The sequence below is a fragment of the Pararge aegeria genome, chromosome 11 (genome assembly GCF_905163445.1).
Source record: "Pararge aegeria chromosome 11, ilParAegt1.1, whole genome shotgun sequence".
NCBI classification, from domain to species: Eukaryota; Metazoa; Arthropoda; class Insecta; order Lepidoptera; family Nymphalidae; genus Pararge; species Pararge aegeria.
Genome location: NC_053190.1, coordinates 7441964 through 7468343, shown reverse-complemented (window position 1 = coordinate 7468343; position 26380 = coordinate 7441964). Strand labels below are relative to the sequence as shown.

The window sequence follows — 26380 nt, the reverse complement described above, 5'->3', positions numbered from 1 at the left end:
AACAAAAACATCACGAGATAAAAAAACGCGCCCCCTCGCCCGGAAAGTTTTCGCCTTTTTACCCCCTATTAATTTAACAAATGCACAGGGAAAACAAACCCCTTAAAATTAACGTTTGAAATATAAACTAATAAACAGTTTCATTATACTTTATTGATTAGATTTTCATAATTTTCTTCTAATTAAGAGTTCGCAGCTTTCAATAATAAGTTCAGCCAATTTGATGTTTTGCATTGCTTCTGCATCCATTGTTTTTTTAGCAATCTGGGACACTAGTTTCTGTAGAACTAGTGTAGTAGTTGACAATGACGGCTGAGCCGGAATTGATGGGTCCAAAATCTGCAATAAATTAATATTTAATGACCATGTAGAATATTTATATTTAGTTTAGTTGATTAAAAAAAAAAAACCCTCCGGTTTTGACCTATTTTTAATTTAGCAGATGTAGCGATTGGAAAGCTGCACCACTTCTGCCTATGTAACCTAAGTTTTAACCACCCGCCTTTTTAATTAAACGCGGTTTATAATCTTAGGGCAAAAATAAACCACCATTTTCACACTCTTTCTCTCCAAAAACCTACCATCGAAATAAGCGGTCAGTAGATCACTATGATACAAATAAAACTAAAAGGTTCTCTAAAATAAATTAATAAATCAAACCGTATTTTGCATTTTCTTATAAAGCTGAGGTGGCATGGATACTATCCACTCCGGTTGGTTGGTTGAATTCTCTAAACTTCGTTTTAGTCTTTGGATGGTTATTGCTAAAACTGAAGGCAGTAATAACTGTGGTTCTGTGATTAAACCGAGTATATTCACTGCTAATTCATCATATCCCATATGATATAAACCAGTCACCTGCAAAAAACATTTATGTTGAAAGTAAGCACATACTAATAAATATAATTATTAGAGAAAATCTATTATTTAAAAGTGACTTCCGAAAATGGCAGCGGTTATGAATACTATAAATAAAATATGAATACTATACCTTCTATTTATTACCAGAATATATTTTTTTATTTAACCACGTGAAATTGTAGCGTTTTTTTTTGTGATGTGTTAGTAATTACAAAACATAAATGGTTTAAGAATCAGGCATCAAAAGCCGCTTCTAAAATACTAATTGTTAAACAATTATATAGTATTTTATAGTCTGGCATAAATAATACTTAGCTTCATTCTGGATGTATTGTAAATATCTCTTATTACTATACACCAATGTTCACAATTTTCTTAAGAAGTTACTTACATATTGTCGCCTCACATAGTTGTTATCGACACCCCATAGTTCCGCCAAAACGCAGATATTTTCAATCCAATGTAAACATTCTTCATTATTGTATGATTTGGATTCTTCATTGTTATCTATACAACTTATGGTTTCAACTGCAGTTCGCGTTAATTTCGTAAGATATTTCATTCTGGGCGCCAACAACTTTTCTGAACATTTCATACTAATATCTCTCTGTACAACATTGCCTGCAAGAGCCTCCAATATGTACTGATAGTCAATATCATAAAGACTATCTAACGGCTTTGTAAACTTCAAGTTGAAATGACACTGATAATAAATAGTACATGAGATTTGATAGTTCAGGTTCAAAATATCTATGTTAACAGTTTTTGTATCTTGTGCAACTTCTACCAAAGATGGCAAACTTTCATCCCAAATTTTTTCAAACTTTATTTCTTGTTTTGCCTGATCAAACGTCTTTAAAGAGCAAGAGTAGAATTTGTCCAAATAGTTTTTTGCGATATTGAGAAAACTCTTCAAGCATTCGCTCTTGAATCCAAGGTCTTGTATGCATAAATGGTCTTTAGGCAATTTTCCTACTTTATTGACAAGCCGACAACTATCTTCGAAAGTATGTTTTATGTAAGTCAACCAAATTATGGAAAACAAACCTAAACGTAAATGTAAATCCGATATGTTTTCTAAGCATTGTAGTACTGCTTCTAACTCAATAGTTTTATTTAAAGACTTTTGCCATTCCATTGCATATTCCCAACACATGTTTGCAAGAACATAGTCAGCCTTTGTGCTCAAAGGAAACTGTCTTCGAAGGAGAGATAACCATTTAAATATTTGCGGATTACTATCAATATAATGGCGATTATTTTCCATGAACAGGAATTCAGGTTTATCATCGCCTGCTGTAGAATTCAATTCTGAATTGGAAGTAGCGTCAAACATTTCCATAAGTTCATTTGCCACTATTGTCTCTGGTGGCACGCCCATGCCACAAAGCCACTTGGCGATCAATTCTGTTACTGAGCCTTTTCCCCTCGTATATATATATTTTAAATTAATGTTCATCTCTTCAAACGGAAGCTTAGGTAGCGAATCGCCATGAAAATTGGCCTTACACATAAGAATTATACTTAATATAGATATGTCCTCTAATTTGCCGATTAGAATACCCCATTTAGCATTTTCTTTAGTGAGAGACTCCCAAGCGTCCTCTTTTTCGGGAGACATAGATTCAAAAATATTGGCAACAGATTTACAAGTCATTGCAAGTATCAAACTTCTTAGAGGGCATGGTAAGTCGACAAGTATGCCGCGAATATTTTCCCACCACGGAGATATTTCATTATATTTCATATTAGTAGCTTCTTCAGACACTCTACATAGATAATACAATACAGCAATGATTTTCTCTATTAAATCTAAATTTATTTGTTCGAGTGGCATGTTAGCTACATGCATAATCACAAGTTTAACGATTTCTTTTGAATCAATATTACTAGCTTTAACGCATTTTGTCAGCAAAGTAAGGTCATTTAGTTTAATTATACATTTAAAAATGTCGCATGATAAATTATTTAATTTTTCAGTTGTTATATCTGGTTTTAATGTTATAAATTCTTCTCTGTTTTCTAGCACAAAACACGAGATAAAGTCTTTGTATGTGCTTATGTGATTATCTGCAAAAGTAACTTTTGTCTGTTGCTGCTCCCTGAAATCTTTTTCTTGTGCTAAAATTAATAATCGTTCTAATATACAATTATCGTCTTCTAAAAGATGAAAATCAAGGCCATCGTCAAGTTTATCGTCAATTTCTAAATGCTGTTTTAACTCAAAGGTTTCACAGACTTTGGCAATTAAATTTTGCACATCATCAGTATTTTCGTTACAAATAAGTCTATGAAAAAGAGTGACCAGTGCGAGGTTCCCAAAATAGTTTTGAATTTTTTGATTATGCTCATACAACTCATCATCAGTAAGACTGTCCCAAAATATTTCTAAGCAAGAAATTAGTGTTTCTGAAGATGTTTCACGGTTCTTTATCAACATTTCTAAGCAATGTTTTTTAATCTCCAACGTTTTCAACTTTGAAGCACTTTGAACTATTTCTTCTTTAATGTCGTCCGAGAAATTTGAAGATTTCTTTATAATATCGCGTATGGCTCTTATAATGTGTAAATCTTTCGACCTTTCTAAATGTTCGCCTTCCAAAGAGTAGTAGAACGGAATATTAAACTTCTTTAGCTTGCCATCTGGATCAATTAGCACACACTGAAATTCTGGTAAGTTTAGTTTTTTATGAGTATAATTTTTTTCTGCGCCAGTCAATCCGCAAGTATTGTATAACAGTTTTCCATTTTTTGTTGCTGTGAAGACTGCAACTCTACTGCCTCTTTGCATGAGTCTGATATCTATAAGGCCTTTTTTCGGATTGTAAATGATTAAGAACAATGCTCTTCGTATCTCCTTAATGACAGAAAGTTGTGGTTTTTTGTTGTCTGCATCAAAAATCTGAAAATTTTATTACTGTTTATCCTGATGTAAGATAAGAAATCGCATTCCATTACAAACACAAATTAAAAGATTGTCATTAAAGCTTGCCAATCAGAAGTTTCTTTACCCCCACTACTATGAAGAGGTAAGTGCCCAGCTGCCAGATAGTAAGTTCAAAAAATCCTTAAAATAATTCAGAACTTATTTATAAAATCACAGATAGACAACATACTTGAACAAAAGCACACTGAGCATCTCTGCATCCTTTGAAAAGTCTAATAACACAGCCTTTGGTTACATCTAAGACAGCCACTCTTCCTAAACTATCGGTAAATGCAGCAAGACGCCGGTCCGGAGATATTGTGACTGTAGTGCCGTGTCGCTGTCCATCAAATATACCATTCCTCATTGATAACTGTTCTGCTCTTATTAGAGGCTCTGCATTATTTGGCGCAACCTCGGTAGACCCACCCAACCAGCCACTGTTTTAAAGTTGAATTAATTTGATATTTAGAAATTTTATTATATATGATATAGTAGTCACCTGAGGCGGTATAGTGACATACCGCCCGAGGTGTCTAGCACTTCCGCGCGGAATATAGTTGATTATCATCACATCGACCCATTACCGGCCCACCACTGAACACAGGTTTCCTACCACAATGAGAAGAGGTTAAGCCTGCTGGTTAAGCTGGCCTAGTGCGCATTTTGTGGACTCCACACACCTTTGAGAACATTATATAGAACTCTCAGGCATGCAGGTTTCCTCACGACATTTTCCTTTACAGTTGAAGCATGTTGGAATTCTAACTCTGTCCCCAGAAAGGGAAATCAAGCTCCTGCCTCCTGTAGTTGTTGGCCACAACTTTATCTTAGAAGAATTTATTTTGTTCCACCGTTAAAGACGCCTCATAACAGTTAAGCAAACCGATGCGACCTACACAGTATACATTTATGTCAAACTCAAAGTCATATATTTCTTTATTCAAATAGGCACATAGATGGCACTTTTGATGCGTACATTCCATGTAAAATAAGACAAAGGAGTGTGTTGATGGCGATAAATAAATTCGTCAACTTAAAACTAAAGCTTCGAGGGTTCCAAACGCGCCCTGGTCTAAGAAGAAGCCCACAACAAACTTAGCCGGTTGTTATTTTTTTTTTGTTATCACCATCTCACATTGTCCTTTAAAAACTATTAAAGAAGCAACCTGGTTAGATCAATAAATAATATGGAACATAAAGTTTCATGTTTCTATTTTTCCACAGTTTGTGTCTTATACTTAGTGAGATTTCTTAAATCATCCCTTTCAGATTGGTAACTAGCGTAAGAAACGTTGGCTTGTTATTTGTCAGTTATAATTCTGATAACGTGCATGGTGTGTGTAATTGAAGGCCACCCAGCTGGTTTCAGAGAATTGTTGACAGAAATATTTGGACAAAAACCAACTTACGGTAGTGCTGATTTAATTTTATTGGCAACTGCTCGAGCCACATCTTGTAGAGGGGGAGTTGTTCCACCCTCTAATGCATAATGAAATCCCAAATATGGCGTTATGCCTGAAGCAAGAATTAATGTATTGACTGGTGGAATGGAGCGGTACCTAAAATAAAGAAATAAAATAAATGTATAATATATTAAAATAACTCACTAATTTTAATATTTTCTAATTTGCATTTATAATAATTTTCAATCCATTAGCAGCCAACTACAAGCCACAGGTCTCCTCTCAAAGTTAGAAGAGTTGTAGTCCACAATTCTGTCTTCTTGCAGAATGAGAAAGGTTGAGGTGGATTCATTGAATTTCCCCGCCTTCAAGTTATGAAAACGCATAAACATGCAAGTTTTCTCATGATGGTGTCCTTTACTGTTTAAGCAAATGATATTTGCTAGCTTAAAATGGGCAAAAGTCTGGAAATATAGAGGTGCGTGGTGAACAGACCAAAAAGAAGAAGAGGTTTATTACACAAGTCTATCACTGCTCAGCATATATAATATTTGTAGGAAATTAGGCTATTATTGTTTAAATCCTTTTGACATGAAGTCTCACCAAGCAATTTAGCATTCCAGTCTGATACTACGTAAAAAGAAGAAACTGATTAAGGCGTTGGGTTTAATTTAATTGCCATAACCAATTTGATAACCATCTTAGAATAAATCATCATCTACCAACAAGTGGGATTGCAGTTAACATTTAATGGATTGGGAAGAAAGGTATTTAAAATTGTTACAAACCAAGTATCATATCCTCCATATGTTGAAGCTGCTAGGAAATGGTCATAAGTATTTTTTAATTCTAGCCCAACCACTGCAGCATCATTAATTTGTTCCTGTTCTGTAAATGTCCATTTTCTTATCTGAATATTCCTGCTATCTACTGCATGTTCATCCCGGATACCAGCTTGAACTGTTGATTGAAATGATATTACACACATATTACAATGTTGTTAAACTAAAACTGGAACTATTAGGAATTTTTTTCAAGATATATTGATATTCTGAACAAAATAAGATGCATAATCTATACTTCTATACTCATATTTTAAAGAGGAAAGATTTTATGTTTGTTTGTAGGCTATGAAACTGCAAGAACTATTTCAACTATTTACTTTATTCTTTTTTAAAAATTGCAATAATGTAGCATGTGCTGAGAAAAATACTGACATAAAATTTATGTACTAAATGATTACAGTACTGAAATGTATTTAAAAAAAGCAATCAACAACTGATTATTATATAAAGGCTTAGAGAAAAAATATTGATATGTTCTTATGTTGTTTGTGATAAACAAATATAACATATTGGATATTGAAAACATTTTCACAAATAGGACCTACTGGAATTAATAGGTCAAGGAAAAACAACAAAAACAATCAATTTTACAGATGTTTTCTTCTTTTGATTGAGTGCATATAATATTTTTTTTTAAAATACATCTTTTTGCACTTCCTGCATCCCTATATTAATACTATTTACACATAATAACTAATTCTCATACACTAATTGTCATCAAATAGTCTATAAAATTTAGTATGGAAGTATGCTTTGATAAAATTAATAGTAATTTTTATGTATAAAACTTTTTACCTTTTGCAACTTGTGCTTTAGCATTTCTAAGTGTTTGGAACAAGCTTGATCCAATGAGGACACAAACACCAGTTTGAAATATTATGTGAACATCATCCGGAAGAGTACCATAAGTTCCTGTATGACATGAGATTTTCAATACAGGTTTTTCATCTAATTTTTCATGTAATAACAAATGACCAGTGTTTGTATAGAATCCGATACTTCCATTTTGAAACCCAACAACTATGCAGAACCAATCTGGCCCATTCTGAAAAATAAAAACAAACATTCCACAAAACCTTATATATTATTATATACTATGTAAAAAAAACTGAATTTTGATAGATTTATAAAATTGAAGAACCTACAAATTGCACTACACAGGTTTGCCTAGTTTTTGTACATATAATGTAGTAAATTAAGCTTAATATTGATCATTGTATATCATACAATTCTGCATAGTATCACCTGCTTATAAAAATGAATATCCAATAGAGTTGTTATAAAATTATTTAATTCTAATTTCTTATAAAACTAGATAAATGATCAATAAACCAACCTGTGACGATTGTTGTGAAGGACAAATTGACAGTGTCAGAACAGAGGTGATATCAGATGCAAGAGTACCACTCCATGATACCAAATATGTGTTGCTTTCGATTGAACTTATCCATTGAGCAGTAAGAAAACAGAGGCGTTTTTTGTACCCAACCGACAATAGGTTTCCGCAAGACGACAAAGATACTGAGCATTTTGATAGCCAAGTCTTATCTAAAAGAAAATCAATAATTTTCGATTTAGTATTTTTAATATAAAGGAAGTAAATATTGTAAGCCTACAGATAAGAACAGTATTTTGTTATGATGTACCTTCTTTTTCTGGTATAAACAAAGCTCTACCCAATGTTAAAATATCTCCACAATCCGCGATTTCTTCAACATTGCACATTTTTTTACAAGTTAACTTAGAAATGTAATAAATGGGATCTATTTATAATCGCCAATTCGGAAACGAGACATTGATATTTTGATAGTGGATCAAGGCACAGGATCACGGTTTAGATTTTGGTCCACATCTGGACATTATTGTTTCTTCTTCTTTTTGGTTTATTGGTTCTGCGCGCTGAGCGATTGAACCATAGTCAATTGCTTATTCTGTGGTCAAGTGTTTTTCTTATTTATACATTTTTTTTTTTTTAAACGAGGAAACTTTTTACATTGAAAAAAAAACTAAGTTTTTTATAAAAAGGAATTTCGAAAAGAATTAATAGGATCAGGAAAGGATTAAATAGTATAATAATATGGATTTAATAATAATATAATTTAATAATACGGAATATTTAAACTAGCTACTTATTTACAACTTAATATCATACAATAGGATAAATGAGGAAAAAAGTTTATATATACATGGTTCATTAATGGACAAGAGGATGTCAACGGAAGTAGGAAGTGGGATGTTTAACTTAATAAGACCCTGGTAAAATGAATCCCGGTTATATTTTGAGCATGATAAGAATATGTGGTTCAGGTCCCCCACCTCACCACATTCGCACAAATCACTATCCACAATTCCAAATTTCGCCAGTTGCACAGGAGAACAAACGTGGCCCAAACGCATACGCGTCAAGATACATGTCACTCTCCTGCTCAACTTTAAATCCGAGAACCATGGCTTTGACGGAATAGAGTTTTGAATCCTAGCGAAAGATTTACCCTTTGACTGGCTAGAAATCGACCAAGCCATTTTCCAAGATTCCTGAAGGGAATGTTTTGGGAGTGCACATAAATCATAGGCATAGTTACAATAGTCGGCAATATCTCCGCATGATATAGCCTCATTGGCAAGCTGGTCAGCACGTTCATTTCCAGAAATTCCAGTGTGACCTGGTACCCAGGAAAACACCACTGTATAGCCTTTTTCATTACAAGTAAGCAGGAGGTTTCTAATTTTTAAAATAACATGGCTTATCTGGGCAGACTTAAATGGAAATCTAGATGAAGCTTGCAGAGCACTCATAGAGTCGGTAAATATGATAGATTCCTTAAGTTTGGCAAGAAGAATATATTCAACAGATTTTAACAAACCAAAGCATTCTCCAGTAAATACTGATGATTCCGGTGGAAGTTTTATTTTCTGGACAATATTATATTGAACATGAAAAACTCCAACTCCAACCGGGCCATCCGGTGAATGCTTAGAAGCATCACTATACATATAATGAAAATCAGAAAATTTATTTTCTTTTAATATGTTTACATATTGAGGAGCTTCCAACTGGTTTCTTGGAATACCTGGATTAATTCTAACATCCGGAGAGATTATTAATGCATTATATTTAGAATAAAAAGTAGGATAGCAATATGTACTATAGATCGGCGCTTGTATGGAGCAAAACATTCGATAGCTTTTGATAAGACACGGGGCAGATTTATGGGACCAGTACGAACAAGTATCTATAAATTCTAAGAGGAGTTGAAGTTTATCACGTAAAGGATGCTGTGAAAATTGCATAGCTTTAAATAGATACCTATCAGCTAGAAATTGTCGTCTTAAACATAGAGGGGGTTCAACGCACTCTATTTGCATAGCATTGATAGGAGTAGATTTCATAGCACCAAGGATGATCCTTAGCGCTTTTGCCTGCACGCTATCTAATTTCCTAAGAGCAACGGCACTACAGGGCTCTAGAATAAAAGTGGCGTAATCTAATAAGCTACGAATAAGGGCATTATAAATAAGACGCAAGGAAAAAGAATGAGCACCCCACCAGACACCGGTTAGACACCTGATCATATTTAAGTTTTTTTCACACTTAGCTACAATATAGTTACAGTGAGGAACTCCAGTAAGTCTGGAGTCTAAAATAACGCCCAAGAATTTCGCTTCAGACTTTACAGGGATAGGATTATCCCTATAAAGGACGTTGAAATCGGGATAGATTCTCCGTCTAGAAAATAGAACAACAGTGCTTTTATTAACAGACAATTCCAGTCCGTGGACATCTAACCAGTAATTTAGCTTTTTAAGAGTTGTAGTTAAACAGTTACTAGAATTTTCAATACACTTATCCGATTTGTATAAGAGTAGATCATCAGCATATTGCAAAATATTTACATCAGAGTTTAATGATTTTTCTAAATCATATGTATAAATATTATACAGTAATGGACTGAGGACGGACCCCTGGGGTAAACCTCTCCATGCCAGCCTTGAAAGTTGAGTACCGTTATGTAGGTCTAATTTAATACACCTCTCCGAAAGCATATTGATAATAAATGTAATTAATAATTGTGGTACATGGAGGTCATGAAGTTTTCTATGCATAACTGAGATCAGCACATTATCATACGCTGAGCTGATATCAAGAAAGGCCGCAAGAACCTACTCATTACTCGAGAAAGCTAGCCGAATATCCGAAACCAAAATACTAATATTGTCTGTGGTACTACGGCCTTTTCTGAATCACAGCTGATTAGCTGTCAAAATATTATTATTTTCAATGAAAAATTCTAACCTGTTTTTAACAAGATGCTCAGCTATTTTAGCAAGAACAGAGGATAGGGCTATTGGGCGAAAAGAAGAAACATCAGAGGCTGGTTTGTTTGGTTTTAATATGGGAATTATAGCTTGGGTTTTCCAAGAAGGAATATTACCAGACAACACAATGGCATTAATAATACTCAAATAGTAGTTCAAGGAAGCGACACTGCTGTTTATTAAGAAAGAGTAAGTAATGCCGTCTTCGCCTGGGGATGAATCTTTTACATAAGATAAAACCCCTTCTAGTTCAGACAAAGAAAAGGGAGCATTGAGGTCTGTATAACTACAAGCTTTAGAGGAAAAAGTACAACACTGGACATTATTAAAGTCAGGAACTGATGGAGGAGCCAACTTATCCATAAATTGGTCGGCTAGCTCAATAGGTAATGCACCAGATGGAGATTCATAGAAAGCTGATTTAAACCTTCTAATATTTCTCCAAACTACCGATGGACAAATATCAGGACTTATGGACTCGCAAAATCGTTTCCAACCCTCAAATTTCTTCTTTTTGAGGAGCTTACGAGTTGTAGAAACTGTTTGAGAATAATTTTCTAAATTATCCGTAGTCATCATGGAACAATATTTTTTCTCAGCCTCTTTCCGTTGCTTAATGGCAATTGTGCATTCATGATCCCACCAAGGGGGAAATGGAATTTTACCTTGTCTATTACCTCGTTGTGGGAATAAAGTGTTAGCAGCATCAATAAGAATTTTACTAAATGCATCTGCACATATTGTTTCATTACCACCTTTAACCGTAGGAAGGCTAGATATTTTTGAATCAACATAATGTTTAAATGTAGTCCAGTCATCTGGCAGCTTATGTTTTAATTTAGAACTGTATTGTAGGTTAGAAGGAGGGCAAGAGATAGGTAAAGTAAGAACAAGTGGTAAGTGATCACTGCCATAAGAATGATCAAGTACACTCCAGGATATCAGAGAGGCCATACTTGGAGAGCAAAGAGATAGGTCAGGAGCACTAAGGCATTCACCAGGACCAGTACGTCGAGTTGGAGTGCCATTGTTCAAAATACATATATTTTGAGAGTCTAAAATATCTGCCATCAATTCACCATAATAATTAGAACTAGTACTACCCCATGACTGATTTTGACAATTGAAATCCCCAAGTACTAAAAATGGACTAGGTAAAGTAGTAAGTAAATGACTAAACTCATTATATAAGGAATAAGAAGGGTGAGGAATATAAACAGAAATAATACAAATTTTATTTACAATCACAGCAATGGCATTAATGCCATCACTGAGGGGAGGGAGTGAAAAAATTTTATAGGAGAAAGCTTTGGCAATGAGTATGGCCACTCCACCATATCCATCAAGCCTATCATTTCTCACAGTAACAAAACCAGAGATCCTGAAAGAGAACTCTGGTTTTAACCATGTCTCAGAGAGACACATAGCCATAGGCTTATATTTATTTAGCAAGTAAAGAATATCAGTTTTTTTGCTTATGGCACTCCTACAGTTCCACTGAAGGATTTTGTGGTCCATAATTAAAGATTTGGTTTAGAGCTGTCAATAAAGAATTTGCGACGTTGGACGGTGAAGAGATAGTATTAGAAGTGTTATTTAAACTAGAATTAGAGAGTAATTTTATAAGTTCCAAAATTAATTCTGCAATGGATTGTTGTGGGATTGTATTTGATGATCTCTGTTTTAATACATAACCATCAGGCATCTGAGAATTAGCATTATTGTAATCACTGTCAATCGATTGATGCATGGAACGGTCATATCCTCCAGTTTGTTTTGGAGGTACATGACGTTGAACAAACACAGTTTTTTTATGAGAACTGTTTGGTGCTGATGGTACATATGAATTGAAGTTTGATGAAGGATGATTTTTATTTTCAGATTGTGGAGGAGAGGTAGCAGCTACATCAGCATAAGACTTTGATGTAGAAGGGGGATGGACTTTAGCCGCCTCTGCATATGATATGCAGCTCTGGGCCATTGAAATTTTGATTTTCTGCGGTCTAGAAAATTCTGGACACAACTTACTAGTCGTAAAGTGGCGACCTGTGCAATGAAGACAACGAGCATTATCAGAGACAACGGCACAAGTGTCTGAGGGGTGTTCATCCCCACATTTAAAGCAACGGGGCTTGGATCTGCATTGAATTTTAGTGTGGCCAAATTTGCAACAATTGTAGCACTGGATAGTTGGGAAAATATATAATTCAACAGGGAGTGCTGTATAACACATGTAAACCCTTTTTGGTAAAATTTGACCATCAAACGTCAATACAACCATGTTTGTATTTGAAAATGAAGCTGTACCATCAGTAACATTTTTTCTTTTAATACGTCTTACCTTTATGATTTTACCACATCCTATAGGAACATTGATATTTTCCTGGATATCTTCTTCTGTCCAGTCTTGGGGCACACCCTTCACTATACCCACTCGTGTAACAGTAAAGCTAGGAATGAAAACTTTGTAAGAGAGGCCCACTATCAATGAGCTCTCTGTAAACAAGTTGGCATCCTCATAATTGGAAAAAGCCATGGACAATCTATTTCTGCCTATGCGTTTTAAACTGCCATTAACAATATTATTTATTTTATATTTTTTCAAATCTTTGCCAAACTGTATTGGATGCAAAGTAATTGGATCATTTGGGGATGAGGTGATTCTTTGTATGTGGACAGTGAAAGGGCCGGAATCTGTGCTAACATACTTTCTAGGTAGTGGTTGTGAGAGGCCCGAGGCAGTGGGTTGAGTCATGTTGGCACCAGTATTGACCGGTGGGGCATGGCTTTTAGGAGGTAACATATTTTTGTTCTCATCTTTAATATCATCTAAAACAATTGGAATAATTTTTCCGTCAGAGTCTTCGCACTGACATGCTTGGACATACAATTTTCCATCCTTACTCTTTCGTTTTTTACAATTGCGGTTTCGTGCGTTTACGTTGAGAAGGAGGAACAAAGCCACCCTCAGTGTCCATTGACAAATCATCAATGATGACGTTATATCCTACAGGAGGTCCAGGGCCAGGCCCCGGACCTCCGGGGTCGTCCGGGGGATCGACCCCCATATAAAGAAAAAAAACTTACCAACTCTCAATAATTAATACATACACTAATAATAACACAAAATAATAAAATAGATATCTAGAAACAATTTACTAAATACTCTTAAACACTAAATTCCTTATCTGATCCAATTAAAACCTAAAAACCACGTCTGCCAAATTCGAAGTTTCCCGCGCTTTTTTCACATTATTGTTTAGACATGTCAAATTTCAATGTTGACTTAACATGTTTTTTTTTCTTTTTTTTTTCCCATACGGAAATTGCCGAGAATTGTTTGTCTGAGCTCATGGCTCATAATTAGATATATGGGATTTCAAATTATGGGCCATGAGCGATTGTTTTTCTTGTACCCAACCCCTATTTTATTTCTTACCAAAGGGATTGACCAAAGATCCCTACCTACCCTAAATGAATTGTAAACTTGAATGTCTTTGAAAACATGGGACTCTCATAAATTCTTTACATCCTCATTTCACATTGGGATTTCAACCTTGAATACCTACGAGGTATTTAATCTGTGACTTTATGAAGTTGACAGTTCTTACAGTATTTTTTACTAGTCTGTGCCGTAAAGCAAGTCTGGAAAAAAATACAGTTTTCCAAACAATCAACAATAAGTTTAAAATTAAAGTAAATTAATTAATAGCTAGCTATTAACTTATGTTGAAGTGTTTTCCAATTTCTCTAGTAAAATATGTCTAAGTGCAGAGCATGTTTAAAGTCAGCTAGGAATATGTTTATTTTTGATGAACCGTTTACAATGTACTTTAATTTACTTACTGGTCTAAATGTAAGTATCATAGTTTAAATGGAATACAAATAGAAACTAAGTTACCTACTCTCGTACATGGGCTCATTATTTGTGGTTTCATCATCATCAACATAATTTTAACCGATGGACATCCGCAGCTGGAGGTAATTAAAATTATAAAAGGGTTAAATTAAACGATCTTGCGCCACATGCGGCCTCCTGACGGTAGTTTGATGTCAACTGTCCCCATAGTTAGGCACCTACCAACGCTGCGACTACTAGAGCAGGATTGCCATTCCAGCATCTTTGGACCTGTGTCCATTGGTTCTACTTCCAGTAGAACCAATGGACACAGGTCTATTCCACTTCAGCTTTGTTAGTCATGGGGATATGCCACACCTCTGGTGTTTATTGATTCTCATATAAAATTCATAATTTCAAAAATACTTTCAGTTACAGCTGTCCACTGATGAATCCCAAATGCTATGTAACCATTGTCTTAAAACTCTTCAACAGTTTATGGATTTTAGAGAGAAATGCATTGCAGCTAATGCAGTATTTAGTGTAAGTATAACTTAAGAGCTGAGATATAAAATTTTAAAGAACATAGAAGTTTTATAATTTTACTTTAATTGCTTGCTCACAATCAAGGAGCTGTTACTGCATATGCATGTTAAAATGTAAATAGTAGGTGTTGGAAGAGCAACTGCTGATTTTCTTGCTGGCTTCTTCTCAGTAGAATCTGCCCTCTGAAAGATTTGTTCTGTGAAATTTATAATTTATTTATTTTTAACATTTATAATTTTATTTTATATTTATTTATAAGTGTTTTATTTAAAATGTTCTTGTTTGGTTTGATTTTAATAAAATACACATGTAGTTTTTTCTTAATATTAATTTTTAACCTCCTTTAGCAAGAAAAGTTAAATGTGAATTATTTATATCTAACACATTATACAGGGTCTTAAAAACACGTTATACAAAAATACTTCTTTAACACGTTTTCCTTTAACGCACAGCCAATCTACCGTGTTATAAGGGTGATTACTGTATAGTCAGATTTGTGTAAAATAAAAACATTGAAGTAAAGATTTATGGCCTACAATGGTGCAAAATCTGGTGTAAACATGTAAAAAAATAGTAATATCCTCTTCCGCAACACCCGACATGTGGCACTTAAATGCTCAAAGTTTGAAAAAAATTTATTAAACATAATTAGTAATATTGGTGCTGATTCTGTTGTACACAAATATCTAAAATGACATCTAAAAGTAGTGCTATCATTTTCAATATTTCCAGTGACAAACAATAATTCACTACTTTAAGACCTGTCAATTTAATTTAGTTAACATATTAATGTACAATATAATTGACACGATTGTAATTTGTATTCTTGCCTTTATTGCATACTAAGTAGGGTCAACAGTTCAAAACAAGTCTCCTTCCACTCGCTTCTATTAGCCATCATCTCTCTGTCCATTTCTTTTACACACAATATGTCTTTGTATTAGTTTGTCTACTTTGCTTTAAATAATGTTAGCTCCATTGTACTGTTATAAAAATATATTTTACATTTCAATGTAATTTATTAAAAAAACTAAAATGTCATGCTTAACATTACCAATTTTCTTACTCTGTAACAGAAAACCCAATAGCCTAAAAATATGGCCTAACCCAGGTCCTTGAAATTCTTAGGCAAAGAAGCTAACTACAAGATTAACAAGACAGTTTTATATGTCTATCTATAGTAAAGCTGAAAAGCTTGTTTGTTTGATTTATTGAACATGCTAGTCTTTGGAAGTACCTTTTGGTTTGTTAAATCTTTTTTGCATTTGATAGTCCTAGCCTTCTTGATGCTTATAGGCTATTTAACATCACTCTACGACTCTTAGGAAGCAAGGAAAAACCCTGGGCGGAGGATGTGACTCAGTGGGTTGGGGTTGCGATAAACCACTAGTGTTTATAAATATGTATATTGCATAGGGGTATGCTGATGTACTGTGAATTATGTTTTGACTGTTTTTCATTTTGACAGAACATCAAACAGGAATTCCTTGATGAAACTGAAGTGAAGCAAGAACTGAAAACAGATGATGATGAATTTAATGTAACCTTTGAAGCTGATGATGAATATAAGTATGATAACAATTTTACGGATGAGTTGGTTTTGAAATCTGATGGCAAGTAAATGCTTATTATTGTTTCTCGTTAAGACCCTGGCATAATAAAACGTGTGATATAATATAGGTAGTGCAATTTGAGGTAAATGAGTGGATCCAAATATCATAAATGCTAAAATTGAATTTCAGAAGATGTCACGAAACATGACAGTCAGAAATTTATTGGAAAACAGGAATGTGACACAACAGAAGAAAATTTACCTTCTGGTAAGTCGTCATATATCTCAGTTTTTTCTCTGTGATGACAACTTGTTTCAATTACTCTTTTTTTCAATGAATTAATTCTGGTTGGTTGTATATGGCCAATCCAGAAATTGATATTACTATACTAATATTATGCAAAGGAAATATTTGTTTGGTTTCTTGTTCATTTATCATCAATAAACTCTGATGCTGCTGAACCGATTTTCTATTAATTTCAGCTAAAATAACACACCAATCTGAAATAATGGTATAAAATAATGGCAAAAAGAACAAACGCTCGCGATCTGTTTTATACGCTTCACACACATTCTGACTTGGCCATTCGGCCAGACATACGGAATTAAAATTTCAAACAAAAATACTTAGTAGATTTTAAAAATAGTTTGCAAAACCACAAAAAAAAAAAACAATTAATATATAATTTCAAAATTAAAGAATTATTTTTAGTGCTAAAATGTTAATCCTCAAAAGAATACATAAATTATCTTGTTTGGTTTATACATTTACTGTCTTAGTTAGATAGTTTTTTTTCCTGATTTCTCGGTTTAAACTACGCTTAGTTGTTTATCTGTTAAAGAAATAAGAAACATAAAACATTTTTCAGATACAAATAGCAAAAAAGATATCAAACAACCTACAAGGAAAAGAAAAAGAAAATGTGCGAAGAGTGCAAAAGAAAATTTACCTTGTGGTAAGATTGCCCCAGCAACAGTGACATAGGATTCAATACGTCTGTTTGTTTGTTACGGGATGAAAGCTATCGTCGAGCTTTCATATAGGACAGCTTTTTTCCTGGATTACGCAAACTGAACCGCCTAACCGCTAAACCGCAAGAATAAAACCTTTATTTAAAAATTTATGAATACACAGGTATCTGGTATGCACAAACGTTTTCTCGAATGATCTTTCGAAAACTTTTAATAGAGATAACTTGTTTAATATATATGGTGGAATATATAAAACTTTTATAATATATGTAAGTTGTTGATATTGGAAAAGAGCAACTGCTGGGTTTCTTGACGGCTTCTTCTCGGTAGAATCTGCCTTCCGAACCGGTGGTAGAGTCACTACACACAGAAAGGCTTGACGTTTCAAAAGCGCTTATATTAGGCCTACTTGAAATAAATGAATTTTGAATTATATGGTGGAATATATAATCTTGTAGCCTGCAACTTTGTCAGTTTTATTTTGGGTTTAAAAAAAAAGCGGAAACCCTTTATTTGCCCTGGATAAAATGTATTCTATGGCCGCCACCAGAATGCAAACTCTTTCTATGCAAATTGCACCAATGTTCCGAGCTAAATATATCATATGTCCATCTTCAGGATGAGTACAAAATACTAGCTACATGTGTGCTAAATTTCACAAATAATGGTGCAACAGTTGAACCCAACTTAGGTTACAAACAAACAAATAAAAAAGACACACACTTTCGGTTTTATAATATTAGCGTGCCTAGGATTTTCAAAATAATTTAACTTTATCTAATTTGGTTCATAGAAGCCTAAAGGGCCCGTTTAGCTTGTGGGCCACAGATTATGTTAATATTTCACGGTGCCAATCCGTCTGTAAGAGAATGCTTATGTAATCTCATGCTATAAAAACAAGTATCCCAACATGATAACTCATATTTTATTTCAGTAGCAACACCTAAAGACAGTGAAAAAACAAATATAGTTATATACGAAAAGTCTTCTGGGAAAAATCTGCCGTGTGGTAATTTTTGTCATATTTTTTTATATTCTCTTTGGGGTTCCGAACCTCAAAAAAAAACAAAAACCTAATAGGGTCACGATCATATTATATCTATCGGGCTATCTGTCCTTTGTATGTCCTCGTTACAGCCCGAACATGGATGTAACAGGATCCGACCCAGATTGAGATAGTTTTAGACATTGGCCTTAGTAGTAATAGATGTGGCATAACGTCGGAACTTATGCAGTGTTTTGTCACACTGCAACTGACAGAACCTTCCAAATGTCAACAGCAGAGCGTGCCAAATTCTACATAATGCCATATTTTAATCCTTTTGGTTAGACTACCGCTAATTCATTTGTAACCAAAAAAAAATATTTTGGCTCAATTACGTTATTATTTGTCAGTTATTTAATTATTATTTATTTATCAAAATACGACTAGCATTACAAGGGTTTATTATCAAATGTTAAATTTAGTGCAATGTTTGCAGTCGTGTTTATTTTTTATTATCTCGGAAACAAGCGGTTTGAATAACATTGAATTTGTAATAGGAATGACGCTTTATAACTTTCAGGTTTATGCACGAAATCATTTGAAGATAAAATTCAACTAAAATCGCATTTTGCGACACACAAACGGTACAACACTTGTTGCAATTGCGAAGAGAGATTAGAGGACTGGCAAGAAATAATAGCGCACAGGGTCGTTCACTTGCCGCGAATGAGAGTCCCCTGTCATTTGTGTCCGAGACAATTCAGTACTTCACTACAAATGGAATATCATTTTAGAAACAGTCATCACACAGAAGGAGAAGTAAGTAATGATCCAAATGAAAAACTTGCATATCCTTACACAATATCAAAAATGCGAAAGTGTGTTTGGTTTGGATAAACCGTAACGAACGCGGGCAACAGTCATGTATAATAATTAATTAGGTTATGAATATTATGTCTACCTGAACTAGAGTGGTAGGTACTTGAGTTCTAGTTAAGCTTTTTGTATCAGAGCTCGTCCGGGGAAGTGCTCACTTCAACCGATTGAAGTCCACTACTGGACATAGGTATTTTGTCGGGAGTTCCAAAATCCACGGTCTGCTTGCTTCCAGCGGGTCTCAGCGACTCGTTTGATGTCGTCTGCCCACCTCGTTGGGGGTCGACCAACGCTGCGTTTACCTGTGCGGGGTCGCCATTCGAGCACCTTGGAACCCCAACGTCAATCGGTTCTCCGAGCTATGTGCGCCGCCCATTTCCACTTTAGCTTTGCGACGCGCTGAGCTATGTCGGTAACTCCGGTTCTTCTACGGATTCCTATGACCCTGTAATTACTTCGGCAATTACTTCCTTCAGACCTGAAAATAGGAAATGCTGCTTGGCGGCGAAAATAAGAGAAGCACTTCCTCGCAAGAGCTCTGTCACAAAAAGCTTTACTCTTCCTAAAAATGTAATTCTTATGTTCTGTTATTTTTTACTTTACTTTTACCAGCAGCAGCATTCCGTCTTCAGGTTCTACGCATGTGAGCCGAATTTCAAAAAGATCGGTTTAATGGTTGAGCTTTAACATAGGTAACCGAGGAACAGAAATACAGACAAATTTTCGCATTTGTAATATTAATGGATTCAGAGCAAAGTGAAATACATATATTTCTTGTGATTAGAGGCAAAGTCTGAGGTGTAGGACATGTGACCGGAAGTTTGAGACACCGCGGAGACTGGGCTATCACTGCATTGAAACTCACAATTCAAGAAACAAAGCGTTTTACTGTGACTATTGTAATAAATTGTGAGTATACGTTATTTATTTATGCATATTCTAAGCTAATGTTACGGTAATTTTATAAAGTGGGTAAATAGTTAAACTTATGTTCATGAAATTGAGTTGGTGGGTATTTTGATATAAATACGGGTGCATTTTCTATACAATGCAGTCGTAAATGGACTCGAACGATGCAAAGATACCTCCCGGTGTCTTAGTCGTTTATCACTTAACTTGTGTGTTTGAGTAGCTGTATATTTATTTATTTATTTATGAATATCCGTTGTATAATTACAGCTAGCCAAAACGTATACTAAGTCAGTTACAGATGTACATTACAAAAATATTAGTTCATTTGTCTGAATATAATTGTATACTTATATATGTAGTTATATAAGACATTCAGACTTCTCTTTACAATCTTCCTTCTAGACCGGTACTAGAGGAACTACAAACAGACAGTCTTGATGTTTATAAATATCATTGCCATCATCCCATTACGGGAAGGGTTTAGGCTTATATAGTTCACTACTTATTTAGACTGTCACGCCTTTGAGAGTATTATGGAGAACTCCGAGGCATGCAAGTGTCCTCCGATGGATTCCTTCACCCTTAAAGCAAGTGATATTTTACTGCTTAAATTGAAAATATACATATAAAAGCTGATATACGGGTTTATATGCCTCAAATAAAGAAAAAGCTATCAAAAGCGCACATAATCACTCCATTACAGGCCCACTAGCGGTCTCCTCTCAGAATGAGAAGGGTTAAGGCCGAAGTCTACCACGCTGGCCAAGTGCGGATTGGTAGACTTCACACGCCGTTGAACTTAATGGAGAACTCTCCTTATGAAAATTAAGCTTAATTTGCTATACTCCGCGAACAGCAGGAGAATCTGTATGGTGTAATTTATAATGACTTCAATCCGCATACTCCACACCAAACAAATCCTCGGCAATGTACCCTCTACGCACGTTTCGCTCTCGCCGGAGCATCCTCAGGGTATGTTGACTTTATAATGAATAATTGTTAAGTGAAAAATTAGCCAAATGATGCTCCGGTTTCGGAGCGAAACGTGCGTAAAGGGTACATTGCCGAGGATTTGTTTGGTGTGGAGTATGCGGATTGAAGTAATAAATTATACCATATAGATTCCCCTGCTGTTCTTGGAGTATAGCAAATTAAACTTAATTTTCATAATATATTATGGATTTCCGCAACGTAACGCCTGCTTCTATACAATATGGAGAACTCTCCGGCAAGCAATTTAAATATGCCGGAGTTAAGGGCTTTCTTACTTTTAATTGCTTAAATTAAAAAAGTCCTTAACTCCGAAAAGTTAGTGGTGGCTACACTTGCACGCTTAGCTAAGTTGTATGTAGTGTGTGGTATTTGTCCAATTCCGCGCAGTGGGCAGCGACCCTGCTATCTGAGTCAAAGGCCGTGGGTTCGATTCCCACGACTGGAAAATGTTACAAGAGTGTTATTCAGTGCCTGGGTTATAATATGTACATTATAAGTATTTATGTATATTATTCACAATAATATTCATCAGTCCTCTTAGTACCCATAACACAAGCTACGCTTACTTTGTGGCTAGATGGCGATGTGTGTATTGTCGTAGTATTTTTTTTTTTTAATATTCGGTATTGATTGGTTATTTTCAAATGCAGTTTAAATTAAAATGTTTCATAAATGTGCGTTCATCCTTTCCAGATGTAGAACAAAGTCGGGCATAAAGGCTCATATCCTTACGCATATTGATACCAAACCACACGCGTGTGACTTGTGTGACTTCAGTACCAAAATGAAGCACCAACTAGTGGTAAGATTCAAAGCGGATCAATTGTATAATAGTAGCTATATATTGTAATAAAATATTTTTTTAGATTATTGAGAAGTGACTAAGGATATTAAGAAAAAAAGTGATTTTCAAAAATTGTTGAATGTGCGTGAATTGAACCGTCTTTTTTACTGTTAATCACGGCGTGAGTCGCCATAAATTAAAATGATTTCGAATCTCTACTTATTTGCAATTAAAACGTGTAACTGAATTACGAAATACGGGGGAAGGGGAAGCATATTCATTTTTCCATACAAACTAATTCAAAACATTCAAAGTGTTTCCTTATGACAGCCCTATTGAAGATAAAAGACCGATACACGCATAGCACCTATGCTACGCGACATGTACCTAATAAAGTGACAGGAGTCACTTTATTTTAGTATCTTATTTATTTCAGTTAACTATGGCAGTTGTTTACTTAAAAACTTTTAGCCTTTCGGTTTCACTGATAATAAATAATTTACCTCTAAAGTATGTGAAGTAATATATCGGTATTAATTTACACGTTGTGTAATATTACCAATAATTACAGATTAGTGGCCTGCTATTCATATATGTAAAAAAATACTTCTACGTTTTTAAGATAACTCTTATAGTTGGTGGATTTTTGCATTTTTCGCCATCTTCCTGCTGTATGCCTATCCTAGTCAAAAACCGTGTGCACACCACTGGTTAAGATAAACCACGTGACTTTATAAATGTCAAATCATACGTAATAATTTTACTATATGTTTATGTGGTGTACAATAAAAGTGTATTAATTAATTAATTTATTCATTCATACATTCATACACATATATAAGCTTTCTGAGAAGATAATGATTTAATAAAAGTAGACTTACTATATATTTACTCCGTATGGACTGGGTCATAGAACATAAAGATGGCACTGACGAATTGCATAAGCGTTAAAAGAGCACCTGGCGCATACGATTGATCAGTATCCGTCGGTAGATATTTTGGTATATCCATTCTTACGAAGATGATTCGTGGTTCAGGAATATTCTAAGAGATAGCGCTGATTTATTTGTGGATTGAATTAGTTTCAGATATTTGTATCCGCGGGATTGATTCTAATGTGTAATGTGTACGCAACGTTACATTCAGAGTTTATATTCAGGTTAATTTTCATTTTATAACTAGGCCTACAACAAGTAATTAATATTATTTCTATTTTAGTCGCACAAAATTTACAAACACAATCCAGAAAAAGCATATTGCTTAAGGTGCAAGAGAGTGTTTGTCTCGCAGGCTGAGAGAGACAAACATGCGTGTAAACAGGGTGATTATATATGCCCCGTGTGCGGAAAAATATTCAGAAATAAGACCATGGTAAGGAGGCACTGTTTCTCGATTTGTACGTAGCATTAGGGTATATCATATAAATTAAATTGAACATAAAACCGCTGGCTTTTAATCTCATGTACATTGTTCTACTAGTCGGGCCCTTTCATTTGATGGGCCCGTGTAGAGTGATGATACCCATATAGAGAATTGTGAAAAAAATTCACAATGTTGTGGTTGCAGCAATTTTTGATTTGAAATTTATTATAGTGTGTTATATTTTTTGTTTTCCACTGTCTGCGTAGATATAAAGACTCGCGGATATGTGACTGATGCAAAAAATGGATAAAAACAATCCTCGATGCGAATATTTTATCATGCTAAAATTTCAGCTCGATCGGTGCAGAACTTTTGAGTTTTTGAAGCGTACACAAACCAACATAACATTTTTATGTATATAGATTTCGATCGTTAATTGCCATTTTGAAATACTCTATGTTATATCTCTCTCTGTGTTCTAGGTAAATCGGCACGCCCGTACCCACGATAAGAACCACTGGTACACATGCGACCGCTGCCCGGCGAAGTTCAAAGGCAGGACTTCTCTCGTGGTACACCTCAACAAGCACGACGGCATCCGGAAACACGCTTGCGAGTTCTGCCCCGCCAAGTTCTACTTCCCGTCGGTTCTTATCAAACACCGCAGAACGCACACCGGTAAGCGAGCATTTATAACGTCATTATCAATTTATAAGCCACTAGCTGTTGCCCGCGACTTCGTCTGCGTTTGATTTTGTTTTTCGATGTGGCATTAAATTTAGTTGTTGATCTAAAAAAAATTAATGTATTCAGTATCGCTAAGCCTTAAATGAGGGGTTTCCTGTTGTCCGTTGAGGAATTCTGTCGTCTATCTCCAACCACAGTTTGGGCAAAATTAAACACATATTATAACCTCTATAGTAAAAATTTTTTTTTCGGAGTTATAGTGTAAAATCGTCAAACACTATATAGGATACTTTTTATCCCGACATTAAGCTCGGTTCCTTTGGGAGAGGGGATGAACTCCGACAAATTATAACCCATTTAAATAATTGGTTTTGTACTATAGAGGTATAATATGTGTATAATTTTACTCAAATAGTGGTTGGAGATAGAGGACAGAACTCCTCAGCGGACAGCAGGAAACCCCTCATTTCAGGCTTAGCTGAATACTTTAAATTTTTTTAGAACTTCAAATAAATGGAATGCCACATCAAAAAACAAAATCAAACGCAGACGCGGGCAACAAACAGCTAGTAAATTATAAATGTTAAGTTTTTGGTTACATTTCACTGTCTTCTTTTTCAGGTATAAAGCCGTACGTATGTAAGATATGCCAAAAAGGCTTCACCGGAAACCATAATCTTAAAATGCACATGCGAGTGCATGGAAAATTTCTGATCAACAAAAGAGAAACAAAAGATGAACAAGCGCTCTTACAACAACAAGCTGATTCGTTTAAAAGTAATAGATAGATAGATTAATAATTTAGATTAAAGATTTTAAAAATAAACTGTAAACAATCACAAATTCATCGGAATATTGATTTCCGATTCAGTAACTTCTCGAAAAAAACGTCAATCTGTTGTCTTTCTTCATCTGTATTTGGTTGATTGCCTTAACAAATCGCATTATTAGACACAGTATGACATCGTATGTATTAATATATAATTCGTTAACGGGAATATTAGGAAGTCGGCCAACGCACTATGCGTTGCGGCGACGCACTGTAAAACTTTTACTTCGTGGACCATTGCGGCGCCGCAATGCTGTCGCCGCGATGGTGAGATAGTGCTAGAATTAGAGCTTTAAAACAAAGTAGTTAAGGTACATTACACTACGAAGTTACCAGAATGGAAGATTGCGAGAATAAAGCTTGAAGGAAGGGTAGGTAGTTAGGTTAATTCCCTTTTAAGGGAATCATGTCAATGATTTTTACGTAAATGTTAGTGCCACTTCAGTTCTATATATTGTATCTCCGGAATCTCGGAGTGTTACTTACTTTTATAATGCGTCATACGTAAAAGTAGCAGCTGTGATTTCAATGTTTTAGGTTCAAACCGTTTTCAGTAATCGCACAGATTTTGACGAGATTCCAGGTAGCAGAAGGGGAAGAAGGAAGAGAGAGCAAGTTAAAACAGATAGTGAAAGACACGACAGTTAGTTAAATAAAAAATAAAAATATATCGATAAGAGGCGAAACATAGCTAATTAAGTTTCGATACAGTCAAATTAAGATTATTTTGTTATCATATTAGTAATTAATTTAAAAATATATGTATATTAATATTTGGTATTTTAGTTTCTTCATTTAATATAACTGACATTCAAGTGATTACCTTCGCCCAGCACGTAGCCGTGGATAGCCGTCCCCTAACAATGAATATAATTAACGTGCCACCTGCTAAAGAACGGGAACATGGAATAGGAGAAGTGTACCTCCGTTTATTGTTACACATATATTATTTGGATATTATTTCAACTTGTGTGCCAGTGCTCTGAGAGTTGATGAAGCTGTGGGAGACGATACATTTTTATCCTTTCCCCGGGGAGATAATTATCTCCTACCCATGCTAGCCGTTCAGTACTGCAAGAACTGCCAATATGATTATGATGTGTGGGTTCAAATTTGTTCATCCACCCCCATTAAAATTTAACATCATAAAGTAACTTAGGTAGTCGAAAAACTGCAGACTTAGTTTACAAATTGCTGTACGTAAGAGAAATGATTAGGTACAGAGGTAGTTGAGAAATAACAGTGAATATATCTAATGGCCCTCTACAGGGCACGGGTCTCATCCCACAATTTGAAGTATTTAGGCCGTAGTCCACAACGCTTGCCCAGTGCGGATTGGTCGACTCCATACGCCTATGAGAACAAGAAGCCGAAGTCCCAACCACTGAGGTATCTCCGCTACCATACCGCCAGTTTTCGTACCGGGATCGCAGTAAACTCTTCAGGACACTTACCATAATGATCCCACATAATAGTTATAATGAGTTCTAGAAGCTGTTAATGCTTTTGGTGTACAGAGGTGATAATTCAGCAATGTAATAAAATATTCCATCAAAAAAAGGGTGTACAAATTCTACGTTCAATTACATAAAATATATCAGAAACTACCAAACTTTTAATAAAAAAACAATAACTATGAATTTATTAGTAAAGTCATGTATTTATCAATGAAGCTTGTAAAATTGGTTT

At 34.8% G+C, this 26380-nt stretch overlaps 2 protein-coding genes and 1 long non-coding RNA gene across 5 annotated transcripts; 2 read left to right on the top strand and 1 right to left on the bottom strand.

The window, feature by feature from the left end:
- Window positions 1–133: 133 nt before the first annotated feature.
- On the bottom strand, window positions 134–7925 carry LOC120627294 (rab3 GTPase-activating protein regulatory subunit). The gene is made up of 9 exons (XM_039895240.1): window positions 7685–7925; window positions 7375–7586; window positions 6834–7083; window positions 5982–6153; window positions 5200–5349; window positions 3978–4227; window positions 1253–3763; window positions 661–858; window positions 134–339 (listed from the first exon to the last, which is right to left on the bottom strand). Exons 1-9 carry the CDS (start codon window positions 7761–7763, stop codon window positions 166–168), a joined length of 3996 nt encoding a protein of 1331 aa, XP_039751174.1. The 5' UTR covers window positions 7764–7925; the 3' UTR covers window positions 134–165.
- Window positions 7926–10289: 2364 nt separating this feature from the next.
- LOC120627716 lies at window positions 10290–12671 on the top strand. Its single transcript, XR_005658938.1, has 2 exons — window positions 10290–11517; window positions 12237–12671. It is a non-coding gene; the product is annotated as an uncharacterized LOC120627716 (long non-coding RNA).
- A 1338-nt stretch (window positions 12672–14009) lies between these two features.
- On the top strand, window positions 14010–25414 carry LOC120627654 (zinc finger protein 845-like). Of its 3 annotated transcripts, none has more exons than XM_039895671.1 (12): window positions 14010–14211; window positions 14632–14736; window positions 16208–16352; window positions 16482–16559; window positions 17161–17247; window positions 18198–18272; window positions 18829–19067; window positions 19909–20033; window positions 21723–21831; window positions 23032–23184; window positions 23658–23853; window positions 24484–25414. In XM_039895671.1, exons 1-12 carry the CDS (start codon window positions 14116–14118, stop codon window positions 24648–24650), a joined length of 1575 nt encoding a protein of 524 aa, XP_039751605.1. In that variant the 5' UTR covers window positions 14010–14115; the 3' UTR covers window positions 24651–25414. The 3 variants fall into 3 exon arrangements, with proteins under 3 accessions (XP_039751605.1, XP_039751604.1, XP_039751603.1); XM_039895670.1 differs by having other exon boundaries at window positions 14626–14736; window positions 18201–18272; XM_039895669.1 differs by having other exon boundaries at window positions 14626–14736.
- The last annotated feature ends 966 nt before the right edge of the window (window positions 25415–26380 follow it).

Bases quoted from the DNA above. Each gene is read 5' to 3' on its own strand.
- LOC120627654 (XM_039895669.1), top strand. From the start codon at position 14,116: ATGTCTAAGTGCAGAGCATGTTTAAAGTCAGCTAGGAATATGTTTATT. The intron at 14,212-14,625 runs GTAAGTATCATA...AAATACTTTCAG, and splicing joins ATTTACTTACTGGTCTAAAT to TTACAGCTGTCCACTGATGA. The intron at 20,034-21,722 runs GTGAGTATACGT...CATCCTTTCCAG, and splicing joins TGTGACTATTGTAATAAATT to ATGTAGAACAAAGTCGGGCA.
- LOC120627294 (XM_039895240.1), bottom strand. From the start codon at position 7,763: ATGTGCAATGTTGAAGAAATCGCGGATTGTGGAGATATTTTAACATTG. The intron at 7,084-7,374 runs GTTGGTTTATTG...TTTATTTTTCAG, and splicing joins CTTCACAACAATCGTCACAG to AATGGGCCAGATTGGTTCTG. The intron at 340-660 runs GTTTGATTTATT...AATTTATTGCAG, and splicing joins ATAAGAAAATGCAAAATACG to ATTTTGGACCCATCAATTCC.